Source organism: Abramis brama (genome assembly GCF_963993115.1).
Source record: "Abramis brama genome assembly, chromosome: 21".
Taxonomy (NCBI): domain Eukaryota; kingdom Metazoa; phylum Chordata; class Actinopteri; order Cypriniformes; family Leuciscidae; genus Abramis; species Abramis brama.
The window spans coordinates 27,853,275-27,871,215 of NC_139983.1; the positions used below are offsets into that span (position 1 = coordinate 27,853,275).

At 39.2% G+C, this 17,941-nt stretch overlaps 1 protein-coding gene across 2 annotated transcripts in view; it reads left to right on the forward strand.

Annotated features, from left to right (window-relative positions):
- ccdc88c (coiled-coil domain containing 88C) overlaps positions 1-17,941 on the forward strand; it is a 58,300-nt gene that overhangs the window by 25,871 nt on the left and 14,488 nt on the right. For both annotated transcript variants that reach the window (XM_084097044.1, XM_084097045.1), the window contains exons 5-22: positions 1,074-1,132; positions 2,428-2,511; positions 2,590-2,730; positions 2,848-3,035; positions 3,281-3,362; positions 3,944-4,102; positions 4,478-4,624; positions 5,311-5,455; positions 6,432-6,613; positions 6,698-6,835; positions 6,943-8,013; positions 9,716-9,843; positions 11,799-11,940; positions 12,076-12,261; positions 12,349-12,510; positions 13,814-14,091; positions 17,184-17,327; positions 17,636-17,822. In XM_084097044.1, coding sequence (XP_083953170.1) covers positions 1,074-1,132; positions 2,428-2,511; positions 2,590-2,730; positions 2,848-3,035; positions 3,281-3,362; positions 3,944-4,102; positions 4,478-4,624; positions 5,311-5,455; positions 6,432-6,613; positions 6,698-6,835; positions 6,943-8,013; positions 9,716-9,843; positions 11,799-11,940; positions 12,076-12,261; positions 12,349-12,510; positions 13,814-14,091; positions 17,184-17,327; positions 17,636-17,822 — 3,623 coding nt within the window. The remainder of the gene's footprint in view (positions 1-1,073; positions 1,133-2,427; positions 2,512-2,589; positions 2,731-2,847; positions 3,036-3,280; positions 3,363-3,943; positions 4,103-4,477; positions 4,625-5,310; positions 5,456-6,431; positions 6,614-6,697; positions 6,836-6,942; positions 8,014-9,715; positions 9,844-11,798; positions 11,941-12,075; positions 12,262-12,348; positions 12,511-13,813; positions 14,092-17,183; positions 17,328-17,635; positions 17,823-17,941) is intronic.

The window sequence follows — 17,941 nt, forward strand, 5'->3', positions numbered from 1 at the left end:
ACATCATTATAACTAAAAGTTTGCTAAGAAGTATTTCCTACTAAAGCAAGGCAGTATTTGACTGACAAAAGTTTATTAGCTGGTAAATTGTTTATTAGCTAATAATGTTCAAATATCACTACATGAAACCTGTGGTGTATTGAACTGTTCAAAATGTGACTGACTTATACTAAACTTCTGCAAATACTGTAAGGTTTGCACCATGACACCTGATCACTTCTGCAGGTCTGCTATTATACTCCAAAATACATGCGGTAATGTTACGGTAGACTGTTGACAACAGACACATATAACTTTGTTATTATGAGGTGTGTATCTGATCTGCAGGTTGACCTTTGAGTATGTGCGTAGACTAGATTTCCTTCTCTGCTCATGCTTGCTACCTACAGGATGCTGTACAATGATTTTGCATATATAAAATTAACCCTTATAATGGTTATGCCGTCATTTTTTGCTTGTCATAGGTTATCAAAACAGTCCGAGATTATTATTTTTTTCCTGGATGCTGTATTGGAGCTTATTTCTGTACATTTTGTTCAGTGGGCTCCTGCGGACCACATTCTAGTCATGAAAAGCTTTAAGGAAGTATTGTTTTCCCAGAAAATGACTAATATGAATATATTTCACAGAAGGCCTTATGTTTAAAGGTTTTTATGTGCTGGTCGATTTGTTTCTTATCTTGTTACATGTGCAACACTCTCTGATGTTTGTGTTTTTTAGTAAGCTTCACTTGCAGTGGACAATAGAGTAATTTCCCCCATGACTGGCAAAGAGCTCCTCCTCTGCTGTCTGTGTAAAGGGGGGTACGATGTAGGGTGGGGTGGTGTTCAGCAACAAATGGTCGCCATGGTGACAGCACCCCCACACCCACTCCATTCTCTCCAGAGTATTTATTAGTCTTAAGACTGCCAGACAAGCAAACTCACCAACACACAGAAACAAGCTTTGAAAAACTAATTAAAAAACTTGATCTAAAAGGGTTTGTGTGATTTGTAAGAGTTGATTTTAATTTCTGTTGTTTATAGTACCTTTATTCTCAATTCGTGTGAATTGTTTATTTATTTTTTCCTCAGGTAAAAGCATGGAGGAGGTGAAGAGACTGCTGTTGCTAATACTGGGCTGCGCTGTTCAGGTAAACTGCTTGAACTAGCAGAAATCTCCAAACAACATTTTGAGACCAGTACAGGAAATCATATCCATATCACCATGTCTGGGCATGCCTCTGCTTTTCCAGAGTAAAACTAACACACGCTTATTATGCTGCAAAATCAAGCATCTATTCAGATATGTCCCAGAGAAAATAGCAAAGATAATTGGGTTAGATATGCTAAAGTTTTTGTCCCCTTCGCTGAGGATTGTTCCTCACATGTCTGTTCTGTGCAGGCCTATTTGTCCCCACACTTTTACCCCCCTCTCTAGCTGGTTTTTCCTGTTCTATGAATGGATAATAAACCGCTTGCATTGATTTAGAGCCTTAAACTTCACAGCATAACATTTGCCTGCTGACTTTCTTTCTGTTCAGAGTTTCTTTGAGCTTGTTTAATCCTCTACCATAACTTCCTCTCTCTGTATTCCAGTCACGAGATGCACAATGCCAGCAGTTTATTAGACTAATCACCATCAAGTCATACTCCTAAATTCTTTGGCAGTGCTAATTTCATAAATACACAAGATTATTTCCTCCTTTGCTCACCTTTGCTCATCTCTTCCCCTTTCCCACCCTCTCCTCATACCTTTCCTCTTTTGTTGTTTATCTTTGTTTCCTTTTTCTATCCTTTCCTCTCCAATTCTCTTCCTCGTCATCATCCTCTTTCCCTTTTCCATCCCTTCCTCTTCCCTTTCCTGTTCCTTTCCCATTCCTTCCTCTTCCCCTTCCGGTACCTTTCCATTCCTTCCTTCGTGTTCCCGTTCTCATCCTTTCATCTTTCCTTTCTGTCCTCATTCTCTTCCCTGTTCCTTTCCCATTCCTTTTCCCTCCCATTTTAATTTCCCTTTCTCTTTGCTCTTCTGTTTCTTCTCCATACTCTTTCCCTTTCTCTTCTTTCCTCCTCTCTTTTTTTATTCTTACCTTTTCCCTTTCCGGATCCTTTCCCTTCCTCTTGCTCTTCACTTTTTCTATTCCCTTCCCTTCCCTTTCCCATCCTTTCCTTTCCTTTCCTCCTCTTCATCTTCTTTTTTTCCTTTTCCTTCCTTCCTTTCTCTTTTCTTTACGCATTCCTTCCTCTTCCTTTTCTGGTTCCTTCCCCTTCCTTCTTCCTCTTCCCTTTCCTACCCTTTTCTTTTTCCTCTCCCTTCTCCTTCCCATTTTTGATCCTCTTTCCCTTTCCTTTTCTTTTCCCCTTTCCCACCCTCTCCTCATACCTTTCCTCTTCCTCTTCCATTTCCATCTATTGCCTCTTTCCTAATTATCTTCCTCTCTTCCAACAGTGTGATCGTAAAGAAGAAATTATTGAGAAGATCAAGCTGCTTGACATTGAGACACAGGCTACCATCGTAACTCATATTCAAGAAGTGAGCTTCCCAGATATCAGCCAATAACTTATAAATATCATACATGGAGCATGTATTTTGAGGGCTTTTTGATTACAGGTAACTCAAAACCAGGAGAATGTTCTGGACCTGCAGTGGATGGAGGTTGAGGAGATTCCTGCTGAGCAGTTGGACCCTCTGTCTCGGACCATGGCCTTTCACCTACGTAAACTCATAGACGAGCGAGATGAGTCTGCTGAGGTATGCCAATCTTAGCAGCACCAACTACTGTCAACTATTTTTTTTAGGAAGTTGCATTAAACTGAAGAGATTGATCATCACTGATTAGATGCTGATAGGTCTGTTTTGTGTCCTTAGCTGATCATAGAGCTGACACAGGAAAGGGACTATCTTCAGTCCCAGCAGCCTTCCGGTCTCTTTGGCTTTTCTAACCCTGAGCACACCTCTCTATCCCCCGTCACCCTACTGTCTAAAGAAGATCGTCAGCATTTAGCTGTGGAGCTGGCTGACACAAAGGCCAAATTGCGGCGCTCCCGCCAAGAGTTGTAAGTGTCTTTTGTACAGTTACGACTTTTTACTTTTTACGCCAGGTTCAAACTAACTTCAGTGACAGCCGCAGCACTGTTAAAATAAAAGTCCTGTTTCTGACACAGAAAACCTTTTCAGGATGTTTATTATTAATTTTATGTCATATTTTATTTTTATGTTTGCCTTGGCAATATATTGGTCATCCACTAGTTAAGCCTGTCAGTATTGTAAACACTTACTCTTGTGTATGTGCTCTCTACAGAGAGGAGAAGACAGAGCATTTGATTGATACCAAGAATGAGATTGAGCGCCTGGATGCAGAGATTCAGAAACTCAAGCAGGAGGTATCACATCAAGGGCCAGATTTACTAAACAGGGCAAATTAGCGTGAAAGCGCAATCCCATAAAAGCACAGATAGGAGTTGAAAGTTCAGCGTGTGATCTACTGACGACACGCAAATTAAAGAACACAGATGAAGCCAGATAATTTCTATAATGACAACGCAATCTACCAAGAGCGCAAATTTGGGCGTTAAATAATGGCACAAATACCATTAAATTGACTAGTGCAAACCTTAGTAAATCACCTTGCATGATTAATTTACATTCATTTGTATTCTCCTCCCATACATTTTGTGTCGGAAAGGGCGACTCCTCAGCCGCAATAAAAATAAGTCAATATAAATCAATAAATAGTCAATAAAAATAACCCTGTCCATGCTTTTTTCAGCGCTAATTTTTCACTGCGTGTCACTTAAGTAAATACTGACAGTTGTTTTTTAATGGCAAAAGATGGTTAGTAAGCTGTTAGTAAATCTGGCCCCAAGAAAAATTCACACTTTACATGGCTTAATCAAACTGGAAAACACTTTACTGTAGCTTCAGCGATCAGTTACTATCATATGTTGTATTCATGTATGAGTAGAACATGCAGTTGCTGACAGAGGCACGTTCGGTGCGGGTGTACCGTGATGAGGTGGATGCTCTAAGGGAACGTGCTGGAAAAGTGGATCGTCTGGAAACAGAACTGGTTCGCTGCAAAGAGAAGCTAAACGATGTCCATTTCTACAAGACGCGCATAGAGGTAACCACACACCAACCTATATTATATTTCCATTTTAAGAACTTGCTTTAAGCATTGTATAAAAAAAACAGTGTGCCAGTGTGCCTTAGAGACTTTGTCATTGTCTGGAAAAGCATGAATTATAAACTAGCCACACACCACTTTAATCAGAAGGGGAGAAATTGATTTCTTTGTGAGGTGACTGATGTACAGCTGCCTACTGAGAGCCCCTGCTGCTTTTATTTCTCAGATATAATGCCTCAGGTGTCCGCTGAGGCCCTGAGCTGTCAATGACAGCCCTCTCTCAGTCTGCTGTCGTCATACTCTCTATCACTTTTGATCTTTTCTTTTTGCCCATCTCTTTGTTTTTCTCTCTTGTCTCTCTTTTGTGCACAGGAACTAAGAGAGGACAATATGACTCTGTTGGAGACAAAGTCAATGCTGGAGGAGCAGCTTACTGGGGCTAGGGGGCGCTGTGACAAACTACACGAGCTGGAGAAAGAGAACCTCCAGCTGCGCTCCAAATTGCACGATATCGAAATTGTGAGTGTTATGGGAAATAATGTTTTTGGTGTTTATACATGTTAATCTTTACACACCTTACAGTTCAATTTGGTTTCGTTAACAATGTGATTACAAAAAAATCCTTGATTCATCTTTTGTTTTGTAGCGTAGGGGCGATAAAACATGCTGTAGACCTAGCTGATTCATTTAGACCTTTCCAAAGTATATGAAAGCTTTGATACTTGATACTTGAGGGTCCTCTGGAAGTGACCGCAAGAATGCCATTGTTCCTTCAGCTCTGGATGGAAACATGCATTATGTAACACATGCCATATTCCTGACCTATTTTAGCTTAAGGCCTGTTCACACAGAGAGAAACTCGTCAAAGGAGCATGATTTTCTGAAAGAAAATAAATGTTTGCTTAATTTTTGCCATACGAACCTCAGAATACCCTAGCAGCATGCTAGAAGCCAACTAGAAATAACTGTTACCAAAGTACCTGGCAAGTAACATCCTAGCATGCACTCAGACAGCCTATTCACAACCTAGAATACCTTGGCAAGCACATAAAAACTACCAAGAAACACACTAGGAACACTGTAGCAACTGTATACCTAGTTTAAAAATTTGAAGATTTGAGAAAACATCTTTGCAATGGATTTGTTGATCCTTTTTTCCCCCCATCCCTAATTATAAGATTTTTCCACTTTTGTATGTGAATTAGGACAGGGACAGTGATAAGAAACGGCTGGAGGAATTGCTGGAAGAGAACATGTTGCTGGAGATCTCTCAGAAACAAAGCATGAATGAGTCTGCTCACCTTGGCTGGGAATTGGAGCAACTGGCCAAGAACAATGAGGTCAATGAGGGTGAGTCCAAAACAGTGCTCTCACATAAAAGTTCAGTTTGAAACCTGATGTCTGACGATGTCTTGCGCCCTGTTTACACCTGGTATTAAAATGCGTTTTGGCTGATCGGATCACAAATGGATGACATTTGTGACACACATAGACTCTGCCCTTGAAAGAAATCAGGACAGAAGGGGTTGAAAGTGGACAAAAGAGACTGATTAAAACACCAGGTGTAAATGGTAATGTGTCTCCCTCATCTACTTTTGATCTAATCGACCAAAATGCATCTTAATACCAGGTGTTAACAGAGACACTACTTTTGGACTTGAATATTAGATTCTGTGCTTGTAATACTAACCCAACATAGAGCCCTTTAGAAAATTTTGGTCATGACCTATTTTCTGGTCAGTTGTTTGTTTATGAACCCATCCCAATGCAAATATTCTGCCAACAGAGAATCTTGCCGTTTTTTTCATGCAAAGTGAACAAACGCTTATTTGTTATTAATAAAGCAAGTCAATGTCATAATAAGTCAATATTATCTTGAGAGAACTGGTAACTGAAATATCTCTACCCTCAGGCTGTTTGTAAGTCGTTAGGTGTGTATACATTGTTTCAAAGGTAATGCTCAGTGACTAAGCATCTGCCTACTTAATGTTTGTTACTCAGGCTGCAAAATAAATATTATAAATACATATCTAATAAATAAATACAATGCATACACATACAAGAAACAACATATACAATATGTATAAGAAACAATATAAATACAAAAATAATAGTAGTTGGCAATGTGGGATTTAACATCTAATTTATTAAAGCATTATTTATTGATAATCAGTTATAATGAATAATCTGTAGGTCTTCTATTAAGAAGGCACCATTTTTAGCTGATGCTCATAATCTCAATTAGATATGTTGGTAGTAGTAGGGGAAGACAAAACAATGCAGCCAATCTCAATGACCTGCACTGTTTTGTCTTCCCCTACTACAGCCCGTAAGTCATTTGTGTTTGAGCTGAATGAGTCCACATCCAGCCAACTGTTGAAGCTGGAGAAGGAGAACCAATGCCTTCAAAGCACAATCCAGGAGTTAAGAAAAGCCTCCATCAACCTGGAAGAAGGTCAGCTGCATGCATTGGAGCTGGAAAGAGAGAACCAGAGTCTTAGTAAGAAGGTACATATCTTTTCCACATTTACTATTTACTGACAGCCAGAATATTGAATACTGATGAGATAACTTCTGTGTTGTGTGTTTTAGTTGGAGCGTCTGCAGTCCCAATTGGACCAGGAAAAACAGACAACTCAGGACAAGGAGAACCTTGGAGCTGAGCTACTAACAGAGAAACAGAGACTGGAGAAAACTCTAGAGACAATTCAGGCTGATAAAGACAGACAGGTGAACATCTAAAGAAAGAAAACTCTTGTTATGTAACATGATGATCATAACAGTATATGAATTATTCATTCATAAACTTAATTTGTTTGTGTGTGGGGGGGTATTAGATCTCAGAGTTGGAGCAGGAGAAGGAGCACCTGACCCAGGCAGTGAGCTCCCTCCGGAAGCGTGCTCAGGTGAACAGTGAGGCTCGTGTGAGAGAGGTGGAGACAGAAAACCGCATTCTCCACCAGACCATCTCTGAAACAGGTGGTAAACTTGCTCGCCTGGAGTCTGAGAAACGGCAGGCAACTAAAGAGCTAGACTCTCTCCGTGAACGAGGAGAGCGCTGTGAGGAGATGGAAAAGGAGGTAGCACGTCTGGAGCGAGTCCGAGAGCAACTGCAGCGGGAAGCCGCCTCCTTAAAGATTGGCAGTGAGCGTGTCGAGGCCCTGGAGTGTGAGAATGCTACTCTGGAACAAGACAATCGCCGGCTGAAGAAGCTGGCTGACACGGCGCAGAATGCCAGCATGCGCTTGGCTGTTCTGGAGAAGGATCACCAGCAACTTGAGGAGGAGAACCTGGAGCAGCGGCGTGCGTTGGAGACCCTGCGGCCGGCAGCTGCTCGCCTGGCACAACTACAGCAGGAACATGCCGAACTAGAGCGGGAACATGAGGAGATGTGCCGCACTTTGGAGGAGCTCCGCTCCCAGGCTAAGAGGAGCGAAAGATTGGAGATGAGCTACGGCAGTCTGAGCCAGGAAAACCAACGCCTCCAACAGACTCTGGACAACAGCGCCACCAAGATCCAAAGTCTAGAGGGCGAGCTGAGGCAGAATGAGGCGGAGAAGAAGGATCTGCGCCGAGAGTTAGAGGGCCTGAGGCAGACTCTAACATGGGCGGAAACAGTTGAGAAGGAGAAGAGAGGAATGGAGCAGGAATTGGGCCAGACAGAGAAGGAGAAGAAGCAGCTGGAGAAGGAGACACGTAGGTTGAAGCAGCAGTTGGAGACGAAGGAGGCAGCGCTGGAGGAGAACTGCCTCAGGCTGGCCAGCATGGAGAAAGAAAGCACGGCTCTCAATAAAGAGTTAGGCCGCCTTAAAGAGGCTGCAGGGAGACTTAAAGAGCTGGAGAGAGAGTACAAAGACCTGCAGAAACAGGCCACCATGGATAAGAAGACTCTGGCCACACTAAGAGAGGTATGACACGTTTAGTACATCAATGTCAATGACATGAGTGTCCACTATAAAGAAAAAATCTAAATCTTAAAAATGTTCTTGTAAATGTACTCTTTGTATTCATGTTGGTTTTTTAAGGTTTTGAAAAACATTTATACTATTTTCATAAAATTGTTAAATTTAATGACTCCAAGTAACCATCAAGTAAAATGTAACGGAAGTAGAGACATTTCTTCTATATTTTGACTTAGATCTGAGCTAAATGGATTATCGAAAATGAAAAAATGTAGGGTCCCCACCCTACTTGGTTCTATCTGTCGGTTGTTGACTAGATGGAGGCAGGTCAGAAAGGGTAACTCTTGCCAAAATGCAACCTAGGGTCTTTTTGTTAATCTACCCGAGGCAAACTTTCGTTTAAAAGCATAATTAGAATGGAAACGCCACTTAAGTTTGACCGTATTTTCGTTTCTGGTTTAAATTGCCTTTTGCATTTGAATGGGAGTGCTTGGGGCACTTCTATGATAGCATCAAAAATCGCTATTTTTAAAACTCTAAGAAGGCTCGACACAACATGAAACTTTGCTCGAAGTATCACCAAGGGCTCTACACATAAGCTCGAGCATTGAGAATATTGTTTGTGTACACAGAGTTTAATAAAAAAGAAAGATTTTGACAGTCAAAAATAGGTCGATCTCCAAATGCAACGTAACAGGGAGGAAAGTAAAGATGGAAAGCTCCTAAAGCTTAGTTCCATATAAATTCACGGATAGTTTGTTGTTTTGTCGTTAGTGAAAATCAATATTGACCTTGTATTTGAAAAAGGATGCTCATATAAGAAGCAATACTAAAATTCAGAGTCAGTTCATTCGAATTCGGAGATCGACTATTTTTGACTGTCAAAATGCCGGCGGACACAGCTACAGTGAGTTGTTTAAAATCTTTCTTTTTATTAAACTCTGTGTACACAAACAATGTTCTCAATGCTCGAGTTCATGTGAAGAGCCCCTGGTGATACTTCGAGCACAGTTTCATGTTGTGTCGAGCCTTCTTAGTGTTTTAAAAATAGCGATTTTTGATGCTATTATAGAAGTGTCCCAAGCACTCCCATTCAAAAGGCAATTTGACCGAAAACGAAAATACGGTCAAAATTTAAAGTAGCGTTTCCATTCTAATTATGCTTTTAAACGAAAGTTCGCCTCGGGTAGATTAACAAAAAGACCCTAGGTTGCATTTTGGCGAGAGTTACCCTTGAATGTGAGCTTGAGGTCAATTTTGAGAAAGGCACATTATTAATTGCAAGGGATCAAATAAGATGTGTATGTCCAGACATAAGCAACCGATCTGCATGGGTTGCTTTGGTAAAGACATAGGCGTACATAAGTATGTTACAAGGCTTTCAAATCAGATGCAGGAAAAATGGAGGTGCATCATCTCTAGATAAAGTGCCCTGTCATGTCGCGATGGAGAACAGAGACTTGTATATTGTGATGCTCCGTGCTGTAGTCACAGCCAAAATCTTTGGACATACTGTTTGAATACCAAATGAGTGCTTCCTGCATCTCCATTACTGGTTTTGGCCTTATCGTTGTGTCACATTAAGAGTGATGCAAAAGACAACTTTAAGAGACTTATTCACCTTGACACACAGTTATGAGGGTCTGTGCTGGTGCTCTGTATGATATCACTGGAGTTCAGTGTTGGCTTTGCAAATTCTTTCGAGCAGGAGCTGGTGAATGAGAAGTTGAGAGTGCAGCAACAGTGTAATGAACTGGAGAAGCTGAGTCACGAGCTGGAGAAGATCGGCTTGAATCGAGAGAGACTCTTACAGGAAGAACACAGCTGCGAAGACAAGTGAGTAATATGAGTAATAAGAAAACGATCAGTCATATAGTTTCTCGGGTTTAGAGTTCATTGGTAGTTTGTAATTACAAGGTGTTGCAAGATGCTTTAAAGTGTCTTGTTTGTTTTATGTGGACGCTGCCCTCTGAAAGGTGTAGCAGGTGAGGTGCTGCTAAAGTTGTAGACTTCCAATGCGACATGCTTGTTTTTCTCTCTTGTACATACCATCACCACTTGTCTCGACTCTTTCTTTCCTCTCACTGCCTGTGTTGAGGTTAAAGTGTTATAAGTAATGTGCCCTACACATTTAGATTATTTTTTGCTAGTAACACATTCATTTTTTAATTAACACCGTACAAAAAATAATGCAAAATGAACTAACTATGCTACTTGCATGCTACATGCTACTAAATTTACTTTATTTTTAAAAGTAGTGTTTCCCAACACTGTTAATTGCCTTAAATATAATCTGAGTCAAAGTGCATGCTAACTTAACTGTCTTTACTATAGTGTGTGTGGTTCAGTGACCTGTTATAAGTTCTTTACATGGTTGTTGTCTGCAGGAGCTTTGCTGTGTAGTGGTGTGTTTATAATTGTTTCTTTCATATTGAAGCCCCAGTATGAAGACATTACAGAACTGACTCTTGGTATATACTCCAGTTTGATTAGTTTTCACTGAATGTTCCCTGTAGAGGGATCAGTAGTGAAGGATTCATTCTTTAGACTCATTCTTTCTCTCTCTCCAACCTTTAACCCCATTATTACGGTGAGTGTGACATCTGACGTGTTTGTAAGTTAGATCAAAAGAAATAAACGTGGCTGAATGGAAACTGCAACATTTCTCACCAGCTAATAGTGTCATAAAACGCTAGTTGTCACTAATCGCTTCGTGTTTGAAGAAATTTACTATTAACAGTCACATTCCACTGTGCTTCGTAATCCCTCCAAGAAGGTGTGTGTGTGTGCGTGTGTGTGAGTGTGTGTGGACCTACTTACTACCATATTTTTGGGACAAATTTGTACCCAGAAGTGAGCTAAACCTGACTTCCAAAACCTCCTTCTGGGGACGTCCTCATTTGTAAAAATGTCTTAAAAATAAAGTAAATGCAGGTTTGTTTTTTGTTTTGTTATTTTATTTTATTGTAAATGCTGAAAAAAACTATAGAAGTCTATGCAGTGTCCCCATTTAGATAACTAAGTAAACGTACGTGTGTGTGCGCACGTTATATTTATAAATGATATTAAATTTTGTAAATGTGTCTCTTTAGCTATGGCAGTTTTGTTGTTGTTAACCAAAACTGTTCAAATTGTTTTTAATTGAAGTAAAGCTAAAATATAAATACTAGCAGAAAAGCTTAAAATGAAAATTAGAAATGTTCTAATGCTGACTTGGCAACTAACTGAAATAGTACCAAAATTACTAAAACAAAAACTGAAATAAAAGCTAAATAGAAATAATATATTAAAAAACATGAAACTCTAAACATGAAACTCTAAAAGTAAAAGCTAGTGACAATTGTAATAAATACTATTAAGTATATAAATAATACTAAAATGACAGTGAACTATGGACACGTTCAGCCCTGTGGATTTTAGCCCTTAAGCTTTTTAATACTCACTAGTTAATTTTTCTACTAGCTAATTTTTCTACTAGCTATTTCAAACAGAGAAACTGCACTTTGTTTATTTCAAACAAATGTCATTTCAACCTCATCTCATTCTGAAATGACTTTCTATTTTTTTTTTTAGATTATCAACTTTTTAGTTTGTGTTTCCTAAATAAACACAATTAAATATTTTTGCACAAAATATTTTTCGTAACTTGACAAGAGAATCTATTTATTGCTAAGGCTGTTGTAATGACTTGCTGTCAGAGGTCTAAGCTTTTCTATTTGACTGGTCAGATTCTGATGCTCACACAGATTTAACATTCTAATATACCAACATTTCATTTTTTCATTCTTCAGTAAATATAAGCTCCTGGAGACAAAGATTGAGTCGGCACTGAAGAAAACTCTAGAACTGAGAGAAGACAAGATCCAGAGACTGGAGTCTCGCCTGGAGGAGAGCAGAAGCTTAAACCAGCAACTTCGCACCGAACTCACCACTGTATGTTCAGGCCTTCTCAAACTACAAATGTATACAATTCAAAACAAAGAAAGTCGGGAAAATGGTGAAAGGAAGTCTCTGATATGTTGCATCTTATATCAGGCCTGATTTTCTGTTCTGTTCTCTTCTTTCCAGGTGAAAAAGAACCTGGAGGCCCTCAAGCAAAGGCAAGAGGAAGAAGCGGCTCACTCTGATATCTCCCAGCAGGCTTTGGGGCAGGCTAGATCGGTCCCAGATAAAGAGAAGTGGGAGACTGAGCAGAGGGAGGCCACAGCTGAACTTCTCAAGCTGAAAGACAGACTAATCGATGTTGAGAAGAATGTAAGATGACATATTTATATCAGCTCAGCTGCTCAACTTATACAGAATCGCCTTCAGTGTTGTAACATGCTTTTGTGAACTCCCCAGAATGCTGCCCTGCAGACAGAGAAACATCTTCTGAAGGACCAGCTGAAGCAGTTAGATTCCCAGAATGCACAGCTCAACGCACAAACACTAGCTCTGCAGAAACAGGCAACGTCTTTACAAGAGCACAACACCTCTCTTCATAAAGAAACTGCAAAATTGCAGGTACATTTTATTTCTGAAACATGAATCATTACTGTCAGGCTTCTGTTCTTATGTTTTAATGCAGTAGGCCTTAATTGTGTTCACTACTGAACTGAACATTATATTTTAATAAAAAACATTTTTACATTTTCACATTTCTTTTCTTTTAAGGCTGTTAATAAAAAAAGATCATGATTAATCTCATGATTTCTAAATGAAACGATAACCATGTCAAATTTTGTAATGTTACTTTTCTCACTTTTTTTTCTCCATTAAATTTTTTTTGCGGACCCCCCTAGCTCCCCCTAGCTCTAGCCCCCAGTTTGAAAACTCCTGGAAATAATTTTTGACATCTATTGATTTACTTACACCATTAAAATAAATGTTCCTGATGTTCCATCCACTTTATCCTTCTGAAGTCTCTACAGAAATGAGTACATGAGCTGTTATACAGGACGCATCAAAGTGAATTTTCCTTTACGTTTCCATGTACTCTTCTATTTGTCCTCTTGCCTCTGTATACTGTATCCAGTGTAGACAGCGGCAGTGATTATAATGGGTTTTATTTGCTTTTAACGCGACACTCGCATCTAGTGTAGGCAAATGTCAGCCGTTAAGTGACTGAACGCGAGTGGGCGGGGCCTATGATGCAGTGATGTATAACTATTTGTCTATGTCTTGCTCTGGAGTCCGGCATATGCAAAAGTATTTGCCCGTGTGACGTCACAGATCCCACAATATCCAAATGAGTAGTTTTTGGATCTTGATTAAATAAATGCTTTCGTTATTACGAGGAGGACGTTTTAAGATATGAAACTTGCAGGATGTTTTAATGGTACAAAGACATGTCAAAAAGATCAAGGCAAATTTGATTTCTCATGTCATGACCCCTTTAAGAATTTTGAGTGTACAGCTAATCAGTACTTCCTTTTTGATCTCCAAAAATATCTGCCATTTTCAGGCACATGAAAATGGTTGACATTGCCAATGCTTACTAGGTCCAGCAAATACCGTAAGAAAGAACAGGTGGTGATGATGCCGCCTTCTGTTTTTTGGTTATGTAAGGGTCATTAGTGACATGAGAAAGCAATTTTGTGACCAAAGAGATGGCAGGTGTGATACAACAGACTGTAGGATTGACATTTCCAGCATGAGAACAGAATGTTCACCTGTTCCTCTCTGACCCATACGGCGAGAAAGGCAGTTGCTTTGTTCCGCCAAGAATAAAATCTGTCTATCTGTCTGTCTGTTTGCTTAAAATATACAAAACAGAATCCTTAGATGTCCAATTTTCACGGTTGTTTATTTCCCTTCTCGTGTTCAGGTGGAAAATTCGACCCTAAGCTCCCAGAGCTCCTCTCTCATGGCTCAATATGGAGCTTTACAGGCCCAGCTGCAAACTCTGGAGTCGGAGGTTGAGTCTCTTCAGAAGCAGCGCGAGGAGGTGTGTGCAGCCCGCGACCGAGTCACGCAGGACCACGAGCGCCTGCTCGGCGTACACGACAGGCAGGCGACCGAGTACGAGCAGTTTATCGCCCAACACGCGGCGCTGAAAGGCAGCCTGAGAGCTCTGGAGCAAGAACACCGCACGCTGGAGAGCAAGTCAGTCCCTTTCCAACTCAATCAGTCCTTCAGAAATGCATTCATCTACCATCCAGCTCTACAACAAACATGATGGCATTAGGTCTATATGTGAAATGGGAAACTAGCATAGTTTGTGTGATATTCTGTATACCACCTAATATTTTTAAGAAGAATTGTCATGATCAATTGGAATTGCAAAAATAATTAATAATAATGAACAAATACTTCACATTTAGCTTTATTTTCTGCAGCAGGTTTAAGAACACAGTTGATCACCTTTGTTGAGTTATTCACCCTTTCCATAGGTGGCAGCTTATGCATCTTTCTGTCTGCCTGAGGAGGCTGTGTAACAATAGAGTAATGAGCTGCGTCTGGTCTGATCGGAGACGCCACAGTGACCCCATAACATTAGGACTGCTGACAGAGACGTTGAGAGATAGAGGGCCCTTAAAGGGACAGTCCACCCAAAAAAATCTAAATTCTGTCATCATGTACTCACTCTCATGTCGTTCCAAAACTGCAACTCTTTCTTCTGCGGAACATAAAAGTTTTAAAGAAACTAATAATATAATGTATAATACATAATATTTTGAAGAATGTTGGTAACCAAATGGTTTCGGCTCCCATAGACATTTCATTGTACGGACAACAATTACAATGGAAATCAATGGGAACTGAAACTGTTACCAACATTCTTTAAAAAATCTTGTTTTATGTTCCGCAGAAGAAAGTCACTTACACATGTTTGGTATGACATGAGGGCGAGTAAATGATGACAGAATTTTCATTTGTCGGTGGACTGTCCCTTTAATAGTAAGGAACAGTCAGGGTTTAGTGCTTGTAAAAATAGCCTTTTTTCCCCAACTATACGCAAATGTGTTTGATAACAATTGTAGGTTTTAAGGCCTGACTTGTCCTGCAATATGGTCTATGGTGTTGCTAATGAAACAGCCCCAATGGGAATCTGAATTGTTTTTTTAGAGGTGGGTCACAGTGGAAAATGTCCCTTATTTTTATACGCACACATTAGACATTAATTAGCACAAACACAACCTGCTCTAATACACACTAATCCACTCACGTCACACTCGTTTTTCCATGGTGAAATGTGGAAAGTTGTTTCTTTTGTTAGAGACAGGAAAAACATGGTTCTGTTTGCCTGTAGTCTCCCCTTGTCTCTTTTATCGCGCTGTCTCATGAATAATGCAGTAGTGTGTCTCTGGGGGGCTCAGCTGAGGGGTTCACCAGATGGCTGTCAGGGGCCCAATCAGCTGTAATGTCCACCGGCCTCAGCGTCTATGTCCAACATACCACCTGTCACACACTCTCACACACACTCAATCTCCTAATTACTATTATTTATTTAAACTAGCATCATCAGTTTAGAACAGTACTGGGTTTTTTGAGGACTGTTGGCATATGAAGCTGGTTCCCAAGATTCAGTGTTGAGGAAAGTTACTTTTTAAAGTAATTAATTACAATATTCAGTTACTCACTAAAAACTGATTGGAAACTAAAAGGAAATGCAAATTCAAACCTGGACAGTAGAGGATGCTGCTCAAACAAACCCTGCAGAAGAATAGAACGCATGAGAAGAAAGTTCAACACTTACCTCAGCAATAAATAAAATAAAATAATATAAATAAAACCCAAATGTGATGTTTATTTAAAGTCATTTTTGCTTATTAGTATGTTTGAATTGGATCATCAAAGGTGAGGTCAGCAACGAAGACTGCTTAATAAAGTGAGTTTAAATACATAAAGTATATTTGTGTAATTTAACATTTAATTATTGCAGGTTTGCATAATCTGAGTTTACATTTCACGGTTCTTATTCATTTTGAGGAATACTGAATCTGTTTTTTCATAAGTGAGATGAGTAAATGAACACTCACATTTAGTCTAGAACTATAATAATCATCATGTTCACACAGCACACACAACGCCTCTGCACTTAATCCTGATTTCTCAACATGGGGACTGAGGTGCAAGTCAATACATGGGAAAAATACTTATTTATTTGAAACAGTAACAGATATTTTGATGTAATTTTAAAGTAAAAAGTATTACTTTACTAGTTACTTGAACAAGGTAATCTGTTTATGTAACTTGCGTTACTTGTAATGCGTTACTACCCCCAACACTGGCAAGCATTATTTTTGTCAGCTGAACCCCTGTGACTTTAATTATTTACTTTAAATACCACCTAGGATTTTAAGTCATGCTAAACTTTCAATTAATATCTCCACAAATAATTAAAACATTATTTCTCCAAAATATATTTCTTCATGACTGAGTATGAAAAAGTCCAAGCCACTTACAAGCACTGCTTATTAAAAGTTCAGCAAAGTATAATAATAATAATAGTTGTTGTAATAATAATAATAATAATAATAATAATAATAATAATAATAATAAATGTATGTCTTCTTGAGTGTGCACAGTTAAAATACATGTTTTTTTTTGTTTGTTTTTTATCAGTGTTGGGTTTTATGTGTACATGCATTAAAAAAAATTTGATTTCCTTATTTTTTATTTATTTAAAAATTAATTAATTTTAAATGTATTACAAAATATTAATGCATGTATAAAAAAATACATTTTTAATTGAACAGTTTCCATTACAACCTCATAGCTTTGTGAGCCTCTAACCCTAACCTTGTGGACCTTTGTCAGATTAGACCCTGTCTTCAGTTTGACACAAATGAAAATGAGTCTGTGATAGACGTACAGTCTCTTCAGAAGGTCATGCTGTCCTATGGTCCTCCTAGGTTATGTCTAAGTGTTAAAAGTATTAACAATCAGACGTGTTTTTAGTCCACTGGAATTGATTTAGAAAGACATTTCTTTGTTTTGTAGGCTAAATGAATGCTATAAAGGAACACAACACTACAAACACATTAAAAAGACTGTACTGTTGGACAAACTTATTTTTATTGACATCAAATAATAAATATAGCATCTCCCTTAACTAAGACCCATGGGGAAAACCTGTTCTACATTAGTGTTAATCAGAATCTACTTCCTTATACTCCAGAATCATATGACTTGAATGTGTATTAGAGAAATTGTTTATTTAAAATCACTGTTTGTATGTTTGTGTTGAACAGGTATATGGTTCTCCTGAAGCAGAAGGACGCTATGGAGGCGCTGGAAGCGTCACAACACAGGGACAGAGAGAGTCTGGGAGAAGAAATTCACAAGAACACTCTTATCCTGGGGGAGAACCGCAGTTTAAGGGAAGAAGTAGACAGGTTAGAGAGACTTTTTAACAACAAAATGCACTCAGTAGGAAGCTTTCAGTTAAAAACATGCAACAGGCTGAGTTAATTCATTGTAAATATTTACTGCCCTCTGCTGGCTGGAATAGACTTCAGTAATTCAACAGTAGTAACAACTTGAATGTATGCATGCACAATATCCCAGCGACCTTTATTATTTATTATTAATATATATTATAATGTGTATAAAATATAATATTTTAAAATGCATTATAATATATACAATATTATATAAAGCATATCAAATAATACCAACTAAGCCTCTGTTTATGTCCCTGCAGAATGTCACAGAATCACACACAGCTGAGGCAGAAGTATGAAAGCCTGCAACTGCAGACCAAAGAACTAAAGACTTCTCTGAATGAGTCTCAGCTGGAACTGAACCGCTGGCAGGCTCGTTATGACCAACTGAAGGAACAGCATCAGGGCCTGGACATCTCAATGACCAAACTGGACAACCATTGTGAGGTTAGCATTTGAGATCTTACAGGATGAAAGAACTGAAGCGTCTTTACATGCAGCTTCTGCAGAGAGCCCAAGACTGTACTGTACCATCACAAGCCGGGCCAGAAATTGATTCCTAGGCT